This window comes from Salvelinus namaycush, chromosome 19, assembly GCF_016432855.1.
Source record: "Salvelinus namaycush isolate Seneca chromosome 19, SaNama_1.0, whole genome shotgun sequence".
Lineage (NCBI taxonomy): Eukaryota > Metazoa > Chordata > Actinopteri > Salmoniformes > Salmonidae > Salvelinus > Salvelinus namaycush.
The window spans coordinates 42283357-42305365 of NC_052325.1; the positions used below are offsets into that span (position 1 = coordinate 42283357).

Consider the following 22009-nt stretch of genomic DNA (forward strand, 5'->3'; position numbering starts at 1 on the left):
CACACCTGTCAGGTGGAAGTATTATCTTGGCAAAGGAGAAATGCTCACTAACAGGGATGTAAACAAAATTTGAGCACAAAATTTGAGAGAAATAAGCTTTTTGTGCGTTTTGAAAATTTCGAGGATATTTTATTTCAGCTCATGAAACATGGAACCGACATTTTACATGTTGCTTTTTTAATATTTTTGTTAGTATACTTACAGATACAGGGTAATAATACATTCAAAATTTTTGTAGGTAGTCTCCATTGACTTTGGGGCCAATCAAGCTTCTTTTGTTAGATTAATTTAATATTTAATGTCACTAACATGTTTGCCCTGAGCTCAAGCTAAATCCTTCACCTTCTTGTGATGCTTTTGTTTGCTGACAGGGCCTGTCAATGTCATGTTTTGAGTGTGTCATGCCACGTCTGTGAGATAATAACCCAATGGCAAAGGCTGTGTCCCAAATGGCACCCTATTCCCTATACAGTTCACTACTTTTGACCAGGGCCCCAACCAAAAACACATTTCAAAGCCCCTCAGTGACCCTGAACTGACACCGCTCTCACAACACTAAAAGAGCAAGAGGGCTTTACAACACGCCACATCAAACACACAGCTGTATTGACATCATTATTAATCCCATGTGATGTTACGTGGCATTGTGTGGATTTGGGAATTGAATTGTATTCAATTCTAATAAAGGCTATGCTCAAATTCTTTGTTTGATGCTTGAAAGCCACTGCCATTGAACCGTAGAGTACAATAAGTATTTTTTGCAACGTTTTTTTTGAAGCAGATTAATGAAACTAAATGCGGCATGAGCTTTCATCCTCTGCTCAAAGGTGTGTCTGCCTTTCCTGTTTCCCAATGGAACTGGTGGTTATGAATCCTTTCGCTTAATACCACCAGTACTTGTTGTTAAGCTGGAGAGTAGTCCAACAGGCCCTTCTGGCATCTCGTGGAGGTAACATTCATGGTTTTCTACCCTGTGCCACTCTCACGTTCATCCTCAGGGGGCACCGGCTGCAGCTCCATATGGCTGCAGACTGAGGGCCCAGTGTTTCTACCAGCGTTAGGCATCTAACGTCTCAAAACAGGCAGGATAAAAGCACTTGTACTTGTCCCAACTCCTCTATTGAGACCATGGTGGTGATTAACACATTCCACACATGGGATATACACTGCTCTAAAAAATAAAGGGAACACTTAAACAACACAATGTAACTCCAAGTCAATCACACTTCTGTGAAATCAAACTCCCCACCTGTGGACGTCAGGCCCTCATACCACCCTCATGGAGTCTGTTTCTGACCGTTTGAGCAGACACATGCACATTTCTGGCCTGCTGGAGGTCATTTTGCAGGGCTCTGGCAGTGCTCCTCCTTGCACAAAGGCGGAGGTAGCGGTCCTGCTGCTGGGTTGTTGCCCTCCTACGGCCTCCTCCACGTCTCCTGATGTACTGGCCTGTCTCCTGGTAGCGCCTCCATGCTCTGGACACTACGCTGACAGACACAGCAAACCTTCTTGCCACAGCTCGCATTGATGTGCCATCCTGGATGAGCTGCACTACCTGAGCCACTTGTGTGGGTTGTAGACTCCGTCTCATGCTACCACTAGAGTGAGAGCACCGCCAGCATTCAAAAGTGACCAAAACATCAGCCAGGAAGCATAGGAACTGAGAAGTGGTCTGTGGTCACCACCTGCAGAATCACTCCTTTTTTGGGGGTGTCTTGCTAATTGCCTATAATTTCCACCTTTTGTCTATTCCATTTGCACAACAGCATGTGAAATGTATTGTCAATCAGTGTTGCTTCCTAAGTGGACAGTTTGATTTCACAGAAGTGTGATTGACTTGGAGTTACATTGTGTTGTTTAAGTGTTCCCTTTATTTTTTTGAGCAGTGTACAATGACCAGGGCATCTGTCGGACTGACTGAGTACAGTATGTGGGTGTTGTCCTTATTTAGCTATTCTAATGACTTAGATTAGATACGCAGGGATGCAAATTTTGGCCAGCTAGAGCTAGATTGAGCACGTACTGTGATCCAGAAAACTTTGAGTAGTCAAATATGGTGACTATAGCCTACAGCGAGCATTTTTTGTTGCATATTTTTTGGGGGTTGCTTATTTGCTCTTCAATTTGACTTTTGACTCTGTCACAGAAATGTGGTCGGGGGCTGAAAAGGTGTCTGAGAATGCCATTTCTATACAAGCCTCAAGCCTGTGCTGGAAAATAAACATGGGAGTTATTTCCCCTAAATCATCAGGAAAGGAAGTTGCAGTTATTTTCTAATATTTCCTTAACTACCTCTACAGCTAAGTTATGGCCTTCCAAAGCTAAGCTTAGGTGTATAAGAATGACAAGCTCAAAACTTGCAAAAGTAATGATTGATAAAAATCAACCATTGATTCACAATTGTTTTTATGGTTGATAAGGTCTACTGATTTGGCTCGACACCAGGGTGTATTCATTATAACGATTCTGTTGCAAATAGGTTTGTACGTTTGCAACAGGAACCGTTTACTCCAAACTGAAAACATTTTGCAACAAAAACAAGCATTTCTATTGGACAGATTCAGGTAGGTCCCTACCCATTTTTGTTCCGTTTGCTCTGTTTGGTTCTTATAACTGTTTACGTTGCGAGACGTAATAAATACACCCCAAATGGTTGGTGGGTTGGATTAAAGAGAAAGGTATATAAAGACAGGAATCACTTCAAATAGAAATGTTATCTGTAATATGTGAAGCCCAACAGCCTATAGCTGTGTCCCTATTCCCTTTATAGTCCCCTATGGGCCCTAGTCCAGTACTTCACTACGCATGGAATAGAATGCCATTGGGGATGTGGCCTATAAAAGTGAAGTGCTTTATCAAAACAATTTACAAAAAAGTAATTCTATCATTTACAGAAATATGGGGGATGTGCAGCTTGTGACGACAACGCGGATCTCCAAGACCAGCTTGACATTAGGCCGAGGTTCTCCAAGTCAGGAGTCTCCAACCTTTACTCTTCCACCCCGCAATGCCCGGGTCAGCCCAGGAGAGACCGCACGCCTTGATGGGAAGGTAAAAGCCTGTCCCAATTCGCTCCCTATATCCCTTCCCCTTGGTCCTATCTTCTTTGATGTTAGCATTTCTGAATACGTATAACTAGTGTAGTGGTAAGGCTTCCACCGTATCTGCAAACATTGAAAGATTAGGGCCATAAGGAGGAGAGGGATCCAATTTGTGAATGGACCCAAAAATGAAATGTTTTCCCCCTCCTGACTTTGTACCGGTTATATCTGTTTATTTTCAACCCACCCGAGTGTGCGTGAGCTGAGCATGTTGTATAACCTTCATTGTGTTTGGAGTAGAGGTGCTGAAGTGTACTTTTTTGCCTTGGGTCAAGGTCTTGTGTTGACCCCCCCAGGCCCAAGGCTCCTACTGTGCTGTTCACTGAGCTCTCCTTGGCATCCCTCTCTGAGCTTCACTGTCTGTTTGGACTTGGCCCAATCCCAAATCGACCCCTACGCCCTATGCACTTGTGGAGATGAGCAATATGGTGAAAACTCCACCTAGCCTATCCAAGGGGCAAGGTGGAGCTATTACCATATCACTAACACCTATAATATCTTTTCATATCTCCACGTGCATAGGGTTTAGGGATTGATTTGGGCACCCGTCTCCGATTTATCAGCTCACTCAGTGTGGTCATAGGTGAGCGACCAGGCTTTGTACATAAAAAATGACGGTCTCAGAATGCTTTTCCCAACATGTACTTGAGGCTGGCAGACGGTACTGTCAGGTCTTGATTTATCGCAAAGGTCCTTTTGGCAAAGACTGCTTGAATTTCCATTTTCCATATGATTAATGCATGGTGACTTGTTATCCTAAAAAATACGTCTTTGCCCAATATGTTTTGAAGTTATCCAAACATTTAAATCATTGATGCGTAGGCTATGCTTTTTAAAAATGCACTTAAAATTGGGGAAAAAGAGATCCATGTTGATCGGGATTAAGTTAGAGGTTTATCATGGGTGAAATGCTAGTCAGGAAGAATAATATAATTTATGCCGTTAAGCAAACGCTTTTATCCAAGCAATTTAGTCATGTGAGCATAAATGTTCATATTGGTGGCCACAGTGTGACTCGAACCCACTATCCTGGATGTGCTAGTGCCGAACTCTACACAGGACCACAATGCATTTCTCCAATACATTTTATTTCGTAACTATATCTCGAGAGTGTAGGTCATTGGTTTTGTGATCTTTATTTGTTATCCCCCAAAATGCAAGATTTAAATGTTACTCTATCCACTGCACATGTCAGCATGGCCAGTCAGTCAAGCTAGACAAACTCTCTACAGTGGCTTTGCTCTGTGTTTGGAACCCTTCCCCTTTCATCATGTACCCTTGTCATGTTTTGACACTCCCCAAAGGGTCGCCTCTGCTCCTCAGATGTCCCGGTCTCAGTTCCTGTCAAGTCTCCCCACTGCTTTCCATTTAAAAGGGATAGTTCACACACAAAATAAACAACATTGGTTTACTTACAATGTAAGCAGGCAATGGATAAGGTATGGCATCAATCAATACTTTGGTTATGTTTACCTTACTACTCTCTTCAAATGCTGATGCTTTGAATGAGTCCTTTTAAAGGGGAAGTTCAGAATTTTACAACTTGATGTTAGATGGTTCCTCACCCTGAAAGTAGTCTATGGGCCAGGAGAAACTGTAATCCATGGTTCGGTTTTAACGACATGAAGGCAGTGTTATGGCCCTGCTGTGTGTGGGATCGCTCTTAGATTGGAAAGGATGTGTGACTAATGAGACGGTAGTGTTACAGAAAGCAGGCTCCTGTCACTTTGAGTTCACCTCCACCGTACACATGGTTTTCATTCGGCTTCCCTGTCTCTGCTTTGAGTCTGATGTGAAGTAATGGAGTAATTTCTGGGACTCATGGTAAAAATCCAAATTGCATCCTCTTTATGAAATGATACAGTAAAACAGGGTTTCCCAACTGCTGGCCCACGGGCCAAAACCATGTGTATGGTGCCCCCCCCCCCCCCCCCAAAGTTTTCTGGACATAAGACAGAGAAAACACCAGGAAATCAGCTCCAAGTGATTTTCAAATCTGTTCACATGTATTCCCACGCATACTAGAGAGACCATACTGTATGTGATCGTATACAAATAGTAATTATTCATAATAATTAATTGGATTTATATAGCGCTTTTCTACAAACTGAGGAACTCCTAAGCACTTTACATAGTAGGGGGAAACTTACCTCATCCACCATCAATGTATAGCACCCACCTCAGTGATGCACGGTGACCAATTTCGTGCCACAATGCTCACCACACATCAGCTATCAGGTGGAGAGGTGAGGAGTGATATATTAGGAATGCGGGGGATGATTAGGTGGCCATGATGGAATGTGGCCAGGTTGGGAATTTAGCCATGATACCGACGTGAACACCCCTACTCTTACAATAAGTGCCATGGGATTTTGAATGACACCCGCTTTAATGTCCTATCCGAAAGACGGCACCCTACGCAGGGCAATGTCCTCAAATGTAATCAAGGTTTGAAACGATGGTTTTAGTCAAATATTATCTGTTTAGTCAGTCAATTTGCAGCCCCACCATCCGCTCAAGAAACTATTGCCCCGCGGCTGAATCTAGTTAATGATCCCTGCAGTAAAGTCTTCAAGAAGGAGCGAGAATTCGAAAAGGAACTGTTAACAGGCATTTGCCGACCAATTAAAGTCAATAAATAATGCCTATCAACCAATCAGCATCCAGGATCTGAACTACCCGTTTCCTAAGTTGATTCAACTCAAACTAGGCTGGACTTTAACCAGTGCTCATGATCAAGATCCAATATGAATGTAAAAACCTCCCCTATCTCCAACTTCCTCCGGCTTCTCTAACATACCATCTTTGCCTGTGTTGCCGTCAATGAGCTTCCACATTTTAGTTGATTTTAGCTTCTCAGATGGCTCTTGGTAGTCTAAATACTCTCGCCGCCCGCAAACCCTTGCGGTGTGCTCTTAAAACACAGTGGGTAAGGCAAAGGAAATTGAAATGATAAATGCCGCTGCAGTCTGTAGCCGGAGCCAGAGAAGCTGCAGGAGCATGGAGCTAGAAGCCTGGGACTGCTGAGTGAGTTAGAGGAGAACTGGACTGACTTTGTGTCTGACAGTGACTGCAGCTCAGACGCTCTGTCAGAATCCATTGCGCTGTGGTCACAGATGTTTAACACCACAGAGCACCACAGGTCCACAGAGCACCCTGTCGTGCTCCACATGTATAGATCACTCACAAAGGAAGCTCATCCCTCCACCCTGTGTCACCCTAATCTATGGGTTTATTTTAATTTGTCTAGAAATGTATTTAAGGTCTTAAAAGTCAAGTTATATTTGATGAAATGTGAATAGGGAAAAATTCATAAGGATCCAAGTTGGGTTGCTGGGAAAATACCATTAACTTTCCCAGATTTTCCAGAAATGCTGGTTGAAGGATTCCAGATTTCCTGCTTATTCCCTTCGGATTCCTGGAATCTTCCACCTGGGATTTCTGGGAAACCTGGGAATTTTGGGAAAGTTACCATAGATCCAAGTAAGTCTCACCCTCTTACTGTAATTCCCATGTTAAAGGATACACAGTTCTGACTTTTGTCATGACACATCCCTGACATAATGTAAGGAAGCACATTATTGAATCCCCCCGAAAATATTGAGATAGCATGAAAATGGCTGCCTCGAACAATTCTGGTCATTGATAGCAAAGCCTTTGGCAACCAAGTCTAGAGCTGTTTCCTGAGAGAATGGAGCTAACTGTTGGAGTTGAGAGGTCCAGTTTGGGGGAACTGTTCTTTTAGAAACCCCTTTTATCACTCTGGTTTTAGATACAGTACTGATCATATAGGTTGATACACAGCGACCCTAATATGTAATTCTATGGGTTCAAATTGTTTTATTTTGGGCATAATAACCCACTGTGATATTGAAAGTACTTTAAGTACAGCTAACTTGAATTCTTTAATTTAAAAATAAAACTGACACAATGGAAATTGTTTCCGCAGACAGACTACTTCCCTGGGTCACGTCTGTTCTGGCACATTGACAGTATGGATAAATCTGTATTATTTATAGTTCCTAAACACAGACACTTGCATTCCTGTGCTGCACGTTGGACCAACAATAACAATACCTTCAGTTCTAATTGTCTAGCTCTTTCTATAATGTGCAAGAGTCTTGGCATTTTAACCTTCATACAGTGATATGTAAACAATACATTTTTTTCAAATTCTAAAACGATATTGTATTTCCGTTACTGTTGATATTAAACCGACGCTAAATCCAACATCGAAATAAATGGATGTGTATTTTTGTTATGAGGATAGTCTAGCCTCGCCTTATGCATCACTTCCTTATCCTTTGGGATTGGTCGGTTGTGATGAGGGTGAGATGCTTGTTAGCAGAGGAAGAGAAAGCCAGCATTGCGGTGTCTGATTCAGTACAGCCTGACTGTCCAGTGGTAAGGAGACCTGGGTTCAAATACTTTTCAAAATCATTTCAAATTCTTTATTTGTGCTTGATTGAGCTTGCCTGGCTTAATGGGCCAATAAAATACTCCCAAAACTGTCACTCCAGGCAGGCTTGACCAAACGCTCAAGTTATTGAAACAATTCAAATAGTATTTGAACCCAGGTCAGGTGCTGAGACAGAGTAGATATATGGAATGCTCCTTGATAGGGATTAAAAGATGTTAATCTTGTGACTTTCAGCTTCCTGAGGTAATGTTTTTTTCAGAGCCGCTGGAGCAGAACCCAGTCAGCTCCTCTTCTGCTTGGATGCTCTGCAACAACGCAGAATTTCTCCAACTCTTACATTTTGTGGAGTTGTACATTAGTACCTCAAACTGTGATGGAGCTAAAGCATGTTTGTGTGCAGTGAGCGCATCTTGGTGAAGGAATATAGAAAATTCTTTAAAAATATTGTGTGGGATGTAGATATGTTCAGCACCAACCTTGAGACTTTAGGTTCTTTAGTATTGATGGAATGGTACACTTTGGATATCTGCCAGCCAAATGCCCCCCCCCCCCCCCCCCCCCCCCCCACCACACACACTGTTAGATTAAAGCGGGCTCCCACCATCTATGATTTACAGACGAACTTCAAACAAGGGTATCACGTGCACATATAGTTATCTGCTTCCAGAAGGAGGTCATGTGTTAGGGAGTTTGTTACTTTGTTCTGTTGCTCTCCCGGGCAGCATTCATCACTACTGAAGGAAAGATCCATCACCTCTCCATTTGGGTATGTGTCCCAAATGGCACCCTATTCCATATATAGTCCACTGCTTTTGACCAGGACCCATAGGGCTCTGGTCAAATGGAGTGCACTATATATGGAATAGGGTGCCATTTGGGATGCACCCTAAGTACTTACTCTTGACATTTAGGATCCAAGTAGAAGAAACCTTTCCAGTGCTGGTGGTCATGGTGCATCCATAAATCCCACTGTTTATCTTCTTTTGCCCGTCTGGATTGAAGCTTTTTCAAATGCACTGTGTTACGTCGTGGAAACTTGACTTCTCTTTTATCAGAAGGGTGCAAGTTGTAGCTCCTCTGGCACTAAGTAAAGATATTTGTGGGGTCAGATACTGATCTTGATGCAGATGTTCCTGTTGTCTATGCAAATCCCTCCGTTATCATTATAACAGGCAATATCTGTTCTGCTGCTTTCAGAATCACTGGAAGCAGCATACAAGGCGATCCAATTTTCACTTTGCTATTTTTATTATCCATGGAACCTTTGCCCCAGGCAATTCATAAATTTAAGGAAATGACACCAATATCTCTAAAATATACTGACCACTTCATCTCATTATACGCAGTCGATGTTTTACTATATCTAGACAATGTATCTCAATCGCTTCCAAACGCATTAAAGGTCATAGATAAATTCAGCGCCATCTCAAGTTTTATCAAATTAATCAGCCCTACTGCCTCTTAAGACTCTGATGGAGGACTCCATCTCTACTTATGGATGCCCAATTGTTTCCAATTTTAGATATTTGGGAGTAGATATATTTATTTCCTTAGATAAAACCATTGCCAGAAACTTGTTAACAGAACACTCAAATCAATTCAATCCGACCTCATAGATGGACTAACAACCCGGTTGCTTTAACCGGCAGAATAACCATGATCAAAATGAATATATTGCCACAGCTGAATTTCTATAGTTAAATGCTTCCATGGTTCCCACTTCTGGCTAATGGGATAAAATGTGTAGTGCAGTTTAAAAATGTATATGTCAAGATAAGCCATCCCGGATAACATTTACAAACTTACAAAGAGAGAAAGATGTAGGAGGACTATCCGTACCAAACTTTAAATTCTATTTCCAGGTTCTAGCATTTCGCCCTGTCAAATTGGTTTAGACATGATTATTCTGCCCCCCTCGCTGAATATAGAGAGATCGTGTATCGTATTACCCTGGAAGTGGCTGTCTTTACTGATATAAGCCTTAAACAATGCAAATTACACTTTGTTCGGAGTAGAGCTCCCAGACAGGATTGTGTCGAGGCACAGATCTGGGAAAGGGTACCAAAACCTGTCTGCAGCATTTTAGGTCCCCAAGAACAGTGGCCTCCATCATTCTTAAATGGAAGAAGTTTGGAACCAACAAGACTCTTCCTCGAGCTGGCCGCCTGGCCAAACTGAGCAATTGGGGGAGAAGGGCCTTGGTCAGGGAGGTGACCAAGAACCCGATGGTCACTCTGACAGAGCTCCTGAGTTCCTCTGTGGAGACGGGAGAACCTTCCAGAAGGACGACCATCTCTGCAGCACTCCACCAATCAGGCCTTTATGGTAGAGTGGCCAGACGGAAGCCACTCCTCAATAAAAGGCACATGACAGCCAGCTTGGGGACTCACAGACCATGAGAAACACTATTCTCTGGTCTGATGAAACCAAGATTGAACTCTTTGGCCTGAATGCCAAGCATCAAATCTGGAGAAAACCAGGCACCATCCCTACTGTGAAGCATGGTGGTGGCAGCAGCATGCTGTGGGGATGGTTTTCAGGGGCAGGGACTGTGAGACTAGTCAGGGTCGAAGGAAAGATGAACGGAGCAGAGTACAGCGAGATCCTTGATGAAAACCTGCTCCAGATCACTCAGGACCTCAGACTGGGGTGAAGGTTCACCTTCCAACAGGACAATGACCCTAACGGCTTCGAACACACCGACAGCTTCATTGCGCAAAATAGTAAGCAGCATCATCTGGATATATATGCTGTGGCAAACCTCTTCAAGGTTATGAGCGTTTGTCACAAATTAAGTGGGAAACTGTCACTAAATTACCCCAGAATGAGAGTTCTTTCGAACAGGTACCTGTGTGTTTGTTTCTCCGTCCTGGTCCACCCAGGTCGTAGGCAAGGTCAAGGATAGCAGGGTTCGGTACATGAATCGGGTTCTCGGTAGGTCCAGGTCCAAACGCCAACAGGTAAGTCCAAAACAGTCCAGCTCATACACGGTAAATCCAGCCAATATCTATTGTCTCTTTCTCTACAGTTCATAGATCCTTCCAGCCCTCTCTTCCTCTTCCTGGTTTTTCTTGACCCTTTATCTGTGTGTCGTCTCCACCTTCTGAGGGTTCCCCTTGCTTCTGGGACTTGTAGTTTTGGCAGTCGGCCATTTTGTGATCTGTAGTTCTGATCGGGGTGGCCATTTTAGTGATCGGGCAGAGCCCGTTTATTAGTTCTGCTCTCACATATCTGCCATTTATCACTCGACCCCCTTTGCCACAATACAACAAAAGTTCAACATTCACCTAGTGTTACCATTTCTGTCAAGCCGTCTATGCATACAGTTTGATGCATACGTTCTATAAATCCAACGAATGCACCACACCGAACGCACTGCAACTGCCTCTGCAAGGCAAACGCAGCGTTTCATTGGAAATTAATGTAATTCTGGTGTACCAAAATGCGATGACGCTGTCAGTGTGATCACAGGAGTGGCTTCAGGACAAGTCTCAATGTCCTTGAGTGTCCCAGCCAGAGCTCGGACTCAAACATCTCTGGAGAGACCTGGAAATAGTTGTGCAGCGACCCTCCCCATCCAACCTGACAGAGCTTGAGAGGATCTGCAGAGAAGAATGGGAGAAACTCCCCAAATTCACGTGTGCCAAGCTTGTAGCGTCATACCCAAGAAGACTCGAGGCTGTAATCACTGTCAAAGGTGCGTCAACAAAGTACTGAGTAAAAGGGTCTGAATATTTATTTTATATTTTAAAAACTTTTCCAAAAATTTCTAAACCATTTTTGCTTTGTCAATATGGGATATTGTGTGTAGATTGAGGGGTGAAAAAATTATTTAATCCATTATAGAATAAGGCTGTAACGTAACAATGTGGGGATCGAATACTTTCCAAATGCACTGTTTACTGAACAAAAATATAAACACATGTGAAGTGTTGGTCCCATGATTCTTGAGCTGAAATAAAAGATCCCAGAAATGTTCCATATGCACAAAAAGCTTATTTCTCTTAAGTTTGTGCACAAATTTGTTTACATCTCTGTTAGTGAGCATTTCGCCTGTGCCAATATTCTCCATCCACCTGACAGGTGTGGCATATCAAGAAGCTGATTAAACAGCATGATCATTACACAGGTGCACCTTGTGCTGGGGACAATAAAAGGCCACTCTAAAATGTGGACTTCTGTCACACATTGCAATGCCACTCCGGGTCAATAGCCATGCCCAAAGCATAGATCTAAACATGACTCTGGCCAGGCATAAAGTACATTCAACTGTCCCAGTGGCTAAAAAATATCTGGCAAAAAGAAAAAACATGTCAACACAATTTAACAGCATAGTTGAGGGAGTGTGCAATTGGCATGCTGACTGCAGGAATGTCCACCAGAGCTGTTGCCAGAGAATTCAATGTTCATTTCTCTACCAATATCTGCTTCAATGTCATTTTAGAGAATTTCGCAGCATGTCCAACCGGCCTCACAACCGCAGACCACGTGTAACCACACCAGCCCAGGACCTCCACATTCGGCTTCCTCACCTGCGGGACCAGCCACCCGGACAGCTGATGAAACTGTGGGTTTGCGCAACCGAAGAATTTCTGCACAAACAGTGAGAAACCGTCACAGGAAGCTCCTCTAAGGGCTCGTCGTCCTCAACAGGGTCTTGACCTGACTGTAGTTCGGCGTCGTAACCAACTTCAGTGGGCAAATGCTCACCTTCGATGGAGAAGTGTGCACTTCATGGATGAATCCCGGTTTCAACTGTACCGGGCAGACGTGTGGTCGAGCGGTTTGCTTATGTCAACGTTGTGAACAGAGTGCCCCATGGTGGGATTATGTTATGGGCATGCATAAGCTACGGACAACGAACACAGTTGAATTTTATCCATGGCAATCTGAATGCACAGTGATACCCTGACCAGATCCTGAGGCCCGTTGTCATGCCGTTCATCTGCCACCCTCACCTCATGTTTCAGCATGATCATCAAATCAAATTTTATGCACGGTCCCATGTCGCAAGGTTCTGTACACAATTCCTGGAAGCTGAAAATATCCCAGTTCTTCCATGGCCTGCATACTCACCAGACATGTCACCCATTGAGTATGTTTGTGATGCTGTGGATCGACATGTACGACAGCGTGTTCCAGTTTCTGCCTACATCCAGCAACTTCGCACAGCCATTGACGAGTGGGACAACATTCCACTGGCCACAATCAACAGCCTGATCAACTCGATGTGAAGGAGATGTTGCCCTGCATGAGGCAAATTGGTGGTCACACCAGATACTGACCGGTTTTGTGATCCACGCCCTTACCGTGACCAACAGATGCATATCTGTATTCCCGGTCTTGTGAAATCCATAGATTAGGGGCTAATGAATTTATTTCAATTGACTGATTTCCTTATACTGTATGAGCTGTAACTCAGTAAAATATTTGCATTTGTTGTATTTATACTTTTGTTCAGTGTGTGTATGTATGTGTATACGTGTGTGTGAGTGTGTATACGTGTGTGTATATGGTGCCATTTGGGACACGGACAATAAGTAATTGGGCGGTGCTGCAGGACTATTAATATGGCATAATTACAGACTCTCCTGGAACATATATAAATAAAAAAGTAATGTGTTCATTGGCAGTGAAAAAGTACTGTAGTTGTAATTGTCTATATTCTACAGTAGACAGTGCAGTTGTCCATCGCAAACCAGGTCTGTGTCCCCATTTGAGGTCAGCTGGTCGTGCTGCCTGACAGTGACCGTACGTGGCTTTTTCCTTCCCGGCAGGCATTGTTGTTGTTGTCATGCTCAAGGGGCATGTTCTTAATGTGAGGGGATGCTCCTCTGAAGACAAGGAATGTCCACCAGCATGGAGGCAGGCGTCTGACATGCCACGGGTCAATGTAGCGCCTCTCTCCCCAGCCTCCCAGTCATTGTAATGGCCTGCCAAGGGTAGAACTCATCCTCCTAAAGAATTCTATTATTACATCATTACGAGCCAGTAGGAAAATATAGGGGGAACAGCATGCGAGGGAGGCTCCATGTGAACACTGTGAAAGGTATGCTGCCAGAAACCTGATGGTGGTTGAAACTGCTTGCCTATTGAAAGCAGATGTGGACCACTTCTAGGCTACTCCTACACGGCTCCACCCTGACTCACCGCTCAGCTGACTCCTCTGACCAGTGTTAGAGAAGCGGCCATCTTTCTTCTGCTGCTGGTTACATTCAAATGTTACATTTGGTTTTAATGGCGTACATTGTTCACATTGGCTACTTCAATGAAGGCCTTTTTACGCAGAGAGCGGTCTCAACCGCCCACTGACCGTTGTTAGGAACGGTAGTTAAACACTGGTGATTATTGTCTTTTGCGTGTGTAATTCATAGCAGCCTTTTGGCAGTCTGGCTTGAAAGTGGCTGTGAAGCCAGGAAAAATACAATGTTGATGAGATGAAGACATCAGGTTGTTTTTGAATGGTGAAACAGCAGTACCAGTACCAGCTAACATTCCCTCCAATGGAATGTTAGCTCAGGATTAAACATTAACATGTCCCTAAATGATGTTGGATTCTCACAATGTGGATAGTGGCTATTCACAGCACTGTAAGAATCAACTTATGAATCACTCAACCTCATCAAATGTGGACTTATCAGTTTGTTTTTTTCTGTCTAAGACAACAGGGATGTGTCACAAATGGCACCCTATTCCCTATCAAGTGCATTTCTTTAGAACAGAGCCCTATGGGTCCTGGTCAAAAGTAGTGCACTATAAAGGGAATAGGGTGCCATTTGGGATGTACACCTGTTCTGACACCATCCAGCGGTAGCAATCACAACTTGGTGGGAATACAAGAATAGGTTCTGATGTACTGTACGTCCATTGACAATTAGCCAGACAATTATTCTTGAGTCTCTGAGATGGACAACTCCAGCTGTAATCCACTACAGGTGTCTTCCAGAATGCGAACTTGAAAAGTAATTCTCTGTACAAGACCTTAGAGAATTACTGGGCCAAATAAACCATAGGCCTATTTTTTGGGAAATGAAAAGGACAAGGCCTTCGTCCCAAATGGAACACTATTTCCTATATAGTGCTCTACTTTTCACTAGGACTTTGGTCAAAAGTAAAGCATTAAATAGGAAATAAGGTGTCATTTGAGAAGCCGACAAGAAAACATCAGATACATTTATTGATTTGGAGCAGCGACTTGTCTAAAGACACAAGCGATCAAAATAGTTGCTTCACATGGAACTGGTGGCCGTATAAATCGCTCTGCTTACATGATTAAAATAACAAACTTCAGCTTCCCTTTGATCATTTTCCTCTCTTCATTATGAGGGGATTTCGTTGTAAAGTCTGCTTTTATCCCAGAAGTATTAGCCTTGTTATGGCAAGTAGTACTCTTGATGTGGTGATACATTGGGTGCCAGTAGCGTGACTCAAAAAGGACTAGAGACAATATTCCTTGCTTTGTTCCTCATATGCCTCTCTCCCTGTTTACTTGTCTTCTTGCATTCTTGGGTATTTTGATGCTCTTCGGCAGTTCGGCGGTATGTCCAGGATGGATCAGCAGGCAAGGCTCTCCTCAGCTGCCAGTGCATTGATCCATAGTCCTGTCACAACCTTTTGTTTTGATGCCATTTTCCTTTGACAAACCAATATGGTACTTGTGTCTGGTTTGTATAAACTTGACTCGGTGTGTAAACAACCCATTGTTTCTCCTATCCTCGACATGTGAACTTGGTCAGTTGGGATGTTTGAGGTCGAGAGGTTGACCACAATACGTTTTATGAACGAGAAGTCTGAACTCTGCTTGAAAATTTCTGTGGCACTGAACGTCAAGCAGCTGAGTTTAAGGAAATGCCAGTGTCTGTTTGATTTAATAACGACTTTAAACCCTAGTACTGCTATTTTTGGGCAAGCCAGAGGAGGACTGGGTACAGCAGAGGTAATATTTTATTGAAACAGAGGCTAGTTTGACAGACTGGAATGAGAGTGGTCGATTACAGAGAGAAGCTGGACTCTCGCAGCTTTTTTTAAATTTTGAGTTCCATATGGAATCAATCTGTCTACTAGCTGTCGAGCCATATTCATTTGTATGTTCAATCTGAAATGCGTACCAGCTGCAGTGGTTAACAATGTAATTTTTTTTGCTGTTAATTTAAATTATGCAGTATGTGCAAGGGCTTGTATTGGTTTGCAGAGTGAGACCCATGTAATGTTCATGTTTGGGTTTACCATGGTTCTCCTCTGAAATGGTATTTTACAAAGTCTCAGGGGTTCAAGGGGAGGATGGTTGGCATGCCACCAGTGGAAACACAGAGTGGGAGAGAAAGAGATTGCCCATCCGCTGTCCTTTATTAGCTGTGGTCTCTGCCTGTAGATTTGTGATGCTTCAAAGACTTTAGAGAAAATAAACTGTAGTGCGATTATAATTTTTTTTTTAATGGAAGTCGACGAGAAGTGAAATGAATCGGAGAAAGGTGGGAAGCTCCTCCAGATAGACAGGGGATGTGAGCAGTGTTTCACAGAGCTTCTGAACCTGTTCATCTCTGCTATATCGTGTGCCCTTTCAGCACCTGTACTCCACTCTTCACGTGGTGTTATTAGTGATGGCTACTGACCTGGGACAAAAAGCATTGAGAGAATGGAAACATCAGAAAGGACTAAGAACTTGAGTAATACAATATGCACGGGGGAAAGGAAGTTGTGGAAATTAGGTTTTGTTGGAAAACAGAAGACCGGGATAATTAAACAGGCTACAGTTGGCTATGAAAAGCCAACTGACATTTACTCCTGAGGTGCTGACTTGCTGCACCCTCGACAACTACTGTGATTATTATTATTTGACCATGCTGGTCATTTATGAACATTTGAACATCTTGGCCATGTTCTGTTATAATCTCCACCTGGCACAGCCAGAAGAGGACTGGCCACCCCTCATAGCCTGGTTTCCTCCTAGGTTTTGGCCTTTCTAGGGAGTTTTTCCTAGCCACCGTGCTTCTACACCTGCATTGCTTGCTGTTTGGGGTTTTAGGCTGGGTTTCTGTACAGCACTTTGAGATATCAGCTGATGTACGAAGGGCTATATAAATACATTTGATTTGATTTGACTTGTGGCAGTAATGTATTTGTTGTATTCTGGGAATTAGGAAACGCTAAGAGTAATCAGTAGCTTTCCAGTTCACTTGCTGATTGTTGATATCAATGCTTATCATTTGTTTTTGTAAATATCCTATTGTTTGCTGTGTCCATTTTTTTTTTTTTACGTCTAATTAAGTTTAATTAGGCTATGGGCCACAGATTCAGTCAGTTTCACACACCCAGGGAGTTCCTGTGCTCTGACTCCAATTGTATTGAGAAGATAAATGAAAATGGTGGATGTGAACACATACTAGGCATGGGGATTGTCACGGATCTGGTGTCAGTCAGTGGCCTGAAAAAAACTGATCTGCTAGTTAAAAAAACTCATTTCTTACGGAAACCGTTATGATTATGAGTAGCACACCGTTGGGCTGTGACTCAACCATGACCATTAACCACTGATGCCCGATTTTTTTTCTTCTGTTTTGTATAGTTAAAATCCACTGAAACTCATCCATCTATTCCCAGGTGAGAGGACACCCTGAGCCCCAGGTCACGTGGTCCAGGAATGGGAAAGCAGTGATAGCTGGAGAGCGCTTCGCCATTGAACAAAGTAGCCGTGGAACCTTCAGCCTGGTGGTCCATGGTATCCAGGAGGAGGATGCGGGACGTTACACATGTGAGGCAGTCAACGATGCCGGACGTCGCCAGGTCACAGTGGAGATCACTGTAGAAGGTAAAGAAGCTCCTTCATTTGTTTCCCAAATGGCAGCCTAGGCTTCCATTTGGAACACAGCTTTACCCTCTCCATCAGCCAACCAGATAGATAATTGAATGGTCTGTCAACAAATGTTTTGGCAGGGTCCACTGGCTTTGCTTTGTAGCTCATTTTAAAATGTAGCATAGGAAGCAGACTTCTAAAGTAACCCTGAGAAATGCACGGCCTCAATAGCTCATGTGAAATTAAACCAAGACTGTGTCAAGTATTTTAACCACCAGCACATTTATTCAGCTCCATAAAATATAAGACGTCCTGTAATACGGGCTTTCATACTGCTTTTGTACTGTGCCCAAGTGATGTTTTAACTCAATGTAATGATAGGAATAAGGTTGAAATATGGATCATCTTCAAAAGGAACACTTTGTTTTGATTTATTGCAGATAATGTCCTTTTCTAATTCCCCGTTCAGAAGGAACTCATTAGAGCAACCCATCCAAAGCCAACAGAGGCTTCGTCCCAAATGGCCCCCTATTCCCTATATAGTTCACTACTTTTGACCAGAGCCCCGTAGGCCCTGGTCAAAAGTAGTGCAGTAAATGGGGAATAGGGGGCCATTGTGGATTTATACTGTCCTGTAAGCATAAGTGGTGTTAGCACACTTTGATTTTCTATTCCTTGGTGTAGGCATGCCAGCTGTGCCTTTCCGTTTCCGATAGTTACACTGTGGATACTTAGGTAACATTATGCACCTACTGCTTTCCAGGGAGAAGTATGGAAACATTCGGACATCCTCCACATTTTGTTCAGCTTTCCAAGATCATAAACAGCTATTTAGGCACCTCAGGCTCACTAAACATTAACATATGGAGCATGCCCTTTCTAACAAGTAGCAGGACAAACATATCTTACAAGGCATTGGACTGAGATATGAAGCATTCTGCAACACTGCACATTCATTTACGTGCTGCTGGAATTGCACCAGCGATATATTCTATGGCTGTCTCTCCAATGGCACCCTATTCCCTACATAGTTGACTACTTTGGACCAGGGCTCTGGGCACTACATAGGGAATAGGGCACCATTTGAGACGCATACTTTGTTTTTTAAAATTCATTATCTGAGGCATGTTTTCTCTCAGGGAATACGGGGAAGAAATACAGCCTCCCCTGCTCCAGTAGAACAGGGTAAGATGTCTTTGGGTGTGTCCCAAATGGCACCCTATTCCCTACAAAGTGCAGTACTTTTGACCAAAGCCTTATGGGGCCCTGGTCAATAGTAGGGCACTATATAGGGAATATGGTGCCATTTGGGACATATTCCTTCTTTGCACATGGTGGTATGATTTCTCTTTTTTAAATCAACCTTCCTATCCTGTTCCATCTGTAAAACCGGAATATTTGTTCCATGAGATGTTTAATCTTGTATTTTTATATTTAGAATAATGCAGATATGTTTTATGTTGGTGTTAAAAATATAGCCAATCAGTCATATTGCTATATTAAGTCATTATTCAAATGTAATGTGTTTGTTCAAGTGATGGTATTGAGCAGACACATCTTTGGACGATAAGGTAGTGAGTCATTGTGTTTTCTCTGACTCCAGCGGGCGGTTTGGAGTTCCAGCGGTGGAGAGCAGGCCCAGTATTTGGGGGGAGAGCCCCCCCAAGTTTGTGACAAAACCCTCACGTATTTTTGTCAGAATGGGACAGACTGGCAAATTCTCGGCCAAAATCACAGGACGTCCACAGCCCCTGGTTACCTGGCTCAAAGTGAGATGGAACAGAGAAAGTTTGGCAACTTATGTAACTTTCCCCAAATTCCCAGGTTTTCCAGAAATCCAAGTTGTAATGTTCTTAGAATTAGGCGGGAAAAAGTATGAAATCTGACCAAGATTTCTAGAAACCTGAGAATTTGGGGAAAGTTACCGGAATTTTACAACTCTAGATGGTATAGAGAAGACATTCTGTCTTTCAAAGATGGAGGATGGTGAGTCTTCATCTCTGAATTTCTGACTTCACTCTCTTTCTCTCTCTCCCTTTCTTTCTTCCACTTTCTCTGTGATGGATGGTTGTCACAGGGAGATGAAGAGCTCCATGCTTCTCCCCACTTCAACATGTTTGAGAAGTCCGGAATCCACTTCCTGGAGATCCGAGATGTGTGTGTGGACGATGCAGGAATGTACACCTGCTCTGTAGCCAACAGTGCTGGGAAGGCCACGGCTACAGCGGAGTTGATCGTTCAGGGTAGGACACTGCAGCCAATCACACAGCCTGTTATTCAGCCATCAGCCGTCAACACACAGCCAGTGTCCCAAATGGCACCCTCTTCCCTTTGTAGTGCACTTATTTTGACTTGGGCCCACTAAATAGGGAATAGGGTGCCGTTTAACGTCACAGTAAATCCTCAGCAGTGCCAGTTCTGAATACCGAGTTTTCATTTCGGAAATGTTGATTCGTATTTGAGAGGGGAAATTCAGTGTTTATCCATTCCTTTTTAGGTTCAGGCAGTGACCCCGGCATGTGAGTATGTATCTCATAAAATTCCCTGCATAGTGATATTACTGTGTGACTACATGAGTAAGCGTTTTCGTGAGTTGGCTGAATTTCTAGAAAATATTTCCACAATTTCTTCACAGTGAGGTATTCAATCTTTTGACAATGTCATATGTTACTACTTCTACAGCCTAGGTCCCTCGGCTCTGGTAGCACCTGTCCCAAAGACAACTGACTCACCTGAAGTCAAGCCCACAAGTAATGGCCTGCTCGCAGACCAACGATCACCTACCAAAACAGGAGACAGGACTGAGACCAGACTCACCGCTCTCACCAGGGAGACCAAAGACAGCACAGAGGTGATCGTCAAAACTCCAGCATGGAAGACCAGCGCAGCATCCCCCAAGACCACCGTCGTGACTTCTCCCAAGCCACCTGCGGACCTGCCAGACAAAGCCCCTAGAAAGCCTGGCGTCTCTCCCCCCAAGGCTGCCAGCTCCACAACCCTGCAGCACCACCTGGGAGGCCAGGGTGCTGCAAGGACCAGCCCTCACCCCCAAAGCAGAGCTCCTGAGAGGGATACAAGAGATCTGGTGAAACCCCCCCCAAAGGGAGTCCCAGAGCCGTCTCCAGAGCCCACCAGAGAGACCAGAAGGCAGGCCAGAGAGAGCAGGTCAGAGAGGGCAGCAGTGACTGCAGGAACTCAACCCAAATTTGATTCTGTACCTCAGAGCCAGAATGCTACGGAGGGGACCCCAGTCACATTCAAATGCCAAGGTGATTCAAAACATTTTGCGATTCCATGTTTTCAGATGTTTTTTATATAAATTCTATATTTAATCCGAGAAATCCGAGTACAAGACCTTCCCAACACATTCCCAACTTTAGATGTTTTTGACATTTTATTAGGCCACTTGGACAATGTTCACCAATAGCTACTTCATTGTTGCATGTTTATCCCATTAGATTGACTGTTGATGTGTTCTTCCAGTCTCAGGTTCTCCTGTGCCTGGCCTGAGCTGGGTTAAAGATGGCCTCCCTTTGAGACCCAGAGCAGGGCTGACCTTCCACCAGGACGGCAACACACACATCGTCACTGTGACCAACGTCCAGAAGAGGGACAGTGGAACTTATGGATGCACCATGACCACCAGCACTGGGAAGGTTTCTTCTACTTGGATCCTCAGTGTCAAAAGTAAGTACTTAGGATGCATCCCAAATTGCACCCTATTCCCTATATAGTGCACTACTTTTGACCAGAGCCCTATGGGTCCTGGTCAAAAGTAGTGCACTATATAAGGAATGGGTTGCCGCTTGGAATGCAGTTTACTGTAAATAAGTACCTTTTGCTTTAATAGGGTGAACTAAGGCCCTTGTTGTGTAGGCTCATTACATTACTCCTTTTCAGTGAACAGGTCGATGGTTGTGAAAGTGTAATAGTTTTGAGCAGTTTCTAGTCCCCAGCTCTGCCTTTGGGTAAAAAAGCGTCTAATTCCTTTCCCCTGGCTGTCTCAATCAAAACATGGTAATGATGAAGGCAGGATAAGTGAGCACATTGAGGTTAAGTCCATTCCTCAGCTACAGTGCTGAGTTAATCTAAAACGAGACCGTTGCATTTGGAAACGAGACTGTTGCATGTCCTTATAAGCCGTCTGTCTGTAACCAAATAAAAGTTGCTTGTTTATTTAATGATAATCAAAGTGAAACTATTTTAGTGGAGGATTTGGAGAGGTTTTGATATCTTGTCTAGTTGTTTTTGTTTGGACTTAACAGACTGGCACCAGTCGACAGTGATTCAATTTGCAACAAAAGGGGAGAGTCTGGCATTTTTATCGCGTTTATTTTCTCTAATTCAGAACCGTGCCAAACACTATGCAGATTCAGTTTGTTTTGCTTGAGACGAGCAGTATATATTTGTTGGGAGTGAGCATCCTTTAGGAATCACTGTAACAGTTCTTGTCTACCTATGCCATCTATTGGAAAGAAGGAAAATTGCATCTTGTCAGATACCCAGTCTGCGTCCCGATTTCGCCCACTTCTCCCAAAGTGTGCACTAGCACACTCCCCGTCATCGATATAAAAGCTTTGGATTGGTATACGCTTTGGTTGGAGGGCATTTCCAGCATTGTTAAATCTAAGATTTAAGTGCACACTTTGGGAGAAGGGTGCAGAATCACGATGCACCCCCCCGATGCAAATAACA

General features: G+C 43.6%; 1 protein-coding gene across 4 annotated transcripts in view; it reads left to right on the forward strand.

Moving 5' to 3' along the window:
* The window catches only part of LOC120064442 (myosin light chain kinase, smooth muscle-like), a 91940-nt gene that overhangs the window by 16998 nt on the left and 52933 nt on the right, over positions 1-22009 (forward strand). For 3 of the 4 annotated variants that reach the window (XR_005478598.1, XM_039015022.1, XM_039015024.1), the window contains exons 3-10: positions 2895-3051; positions 17122-17329; positions 18454-18499; positions 18918-19083; positions 19392-19557; positions 19812-19833; positions 19997-20583; positions 20798-21001. Coding sequence is in view for 3 of the 4 variants with exons in the window: in XM_039015022.1 (XP_038870950.1) it covers positions 2899-3051; positions 17122-17329; positions 18454-18499; positions 18918-19083; positions 19392-19557; positions 19812-19833; positions 19997-20583; positions 20798-21001 (1552 nt within the window). In the remaining variant the exon portion in view is untranslated. Of the gene's footprint in view, positions 1-2894; positions 3052-17121; positions 17330-18453; positions 18500-18917; positions 19084-19391; positions 19558-19811; positions 19834-19996; positions 20584-20797; positions 21002-22009 lie in introns of those variants that run through there. The other variant, XM_039015023.1, reaches the window with a different exon arrangement.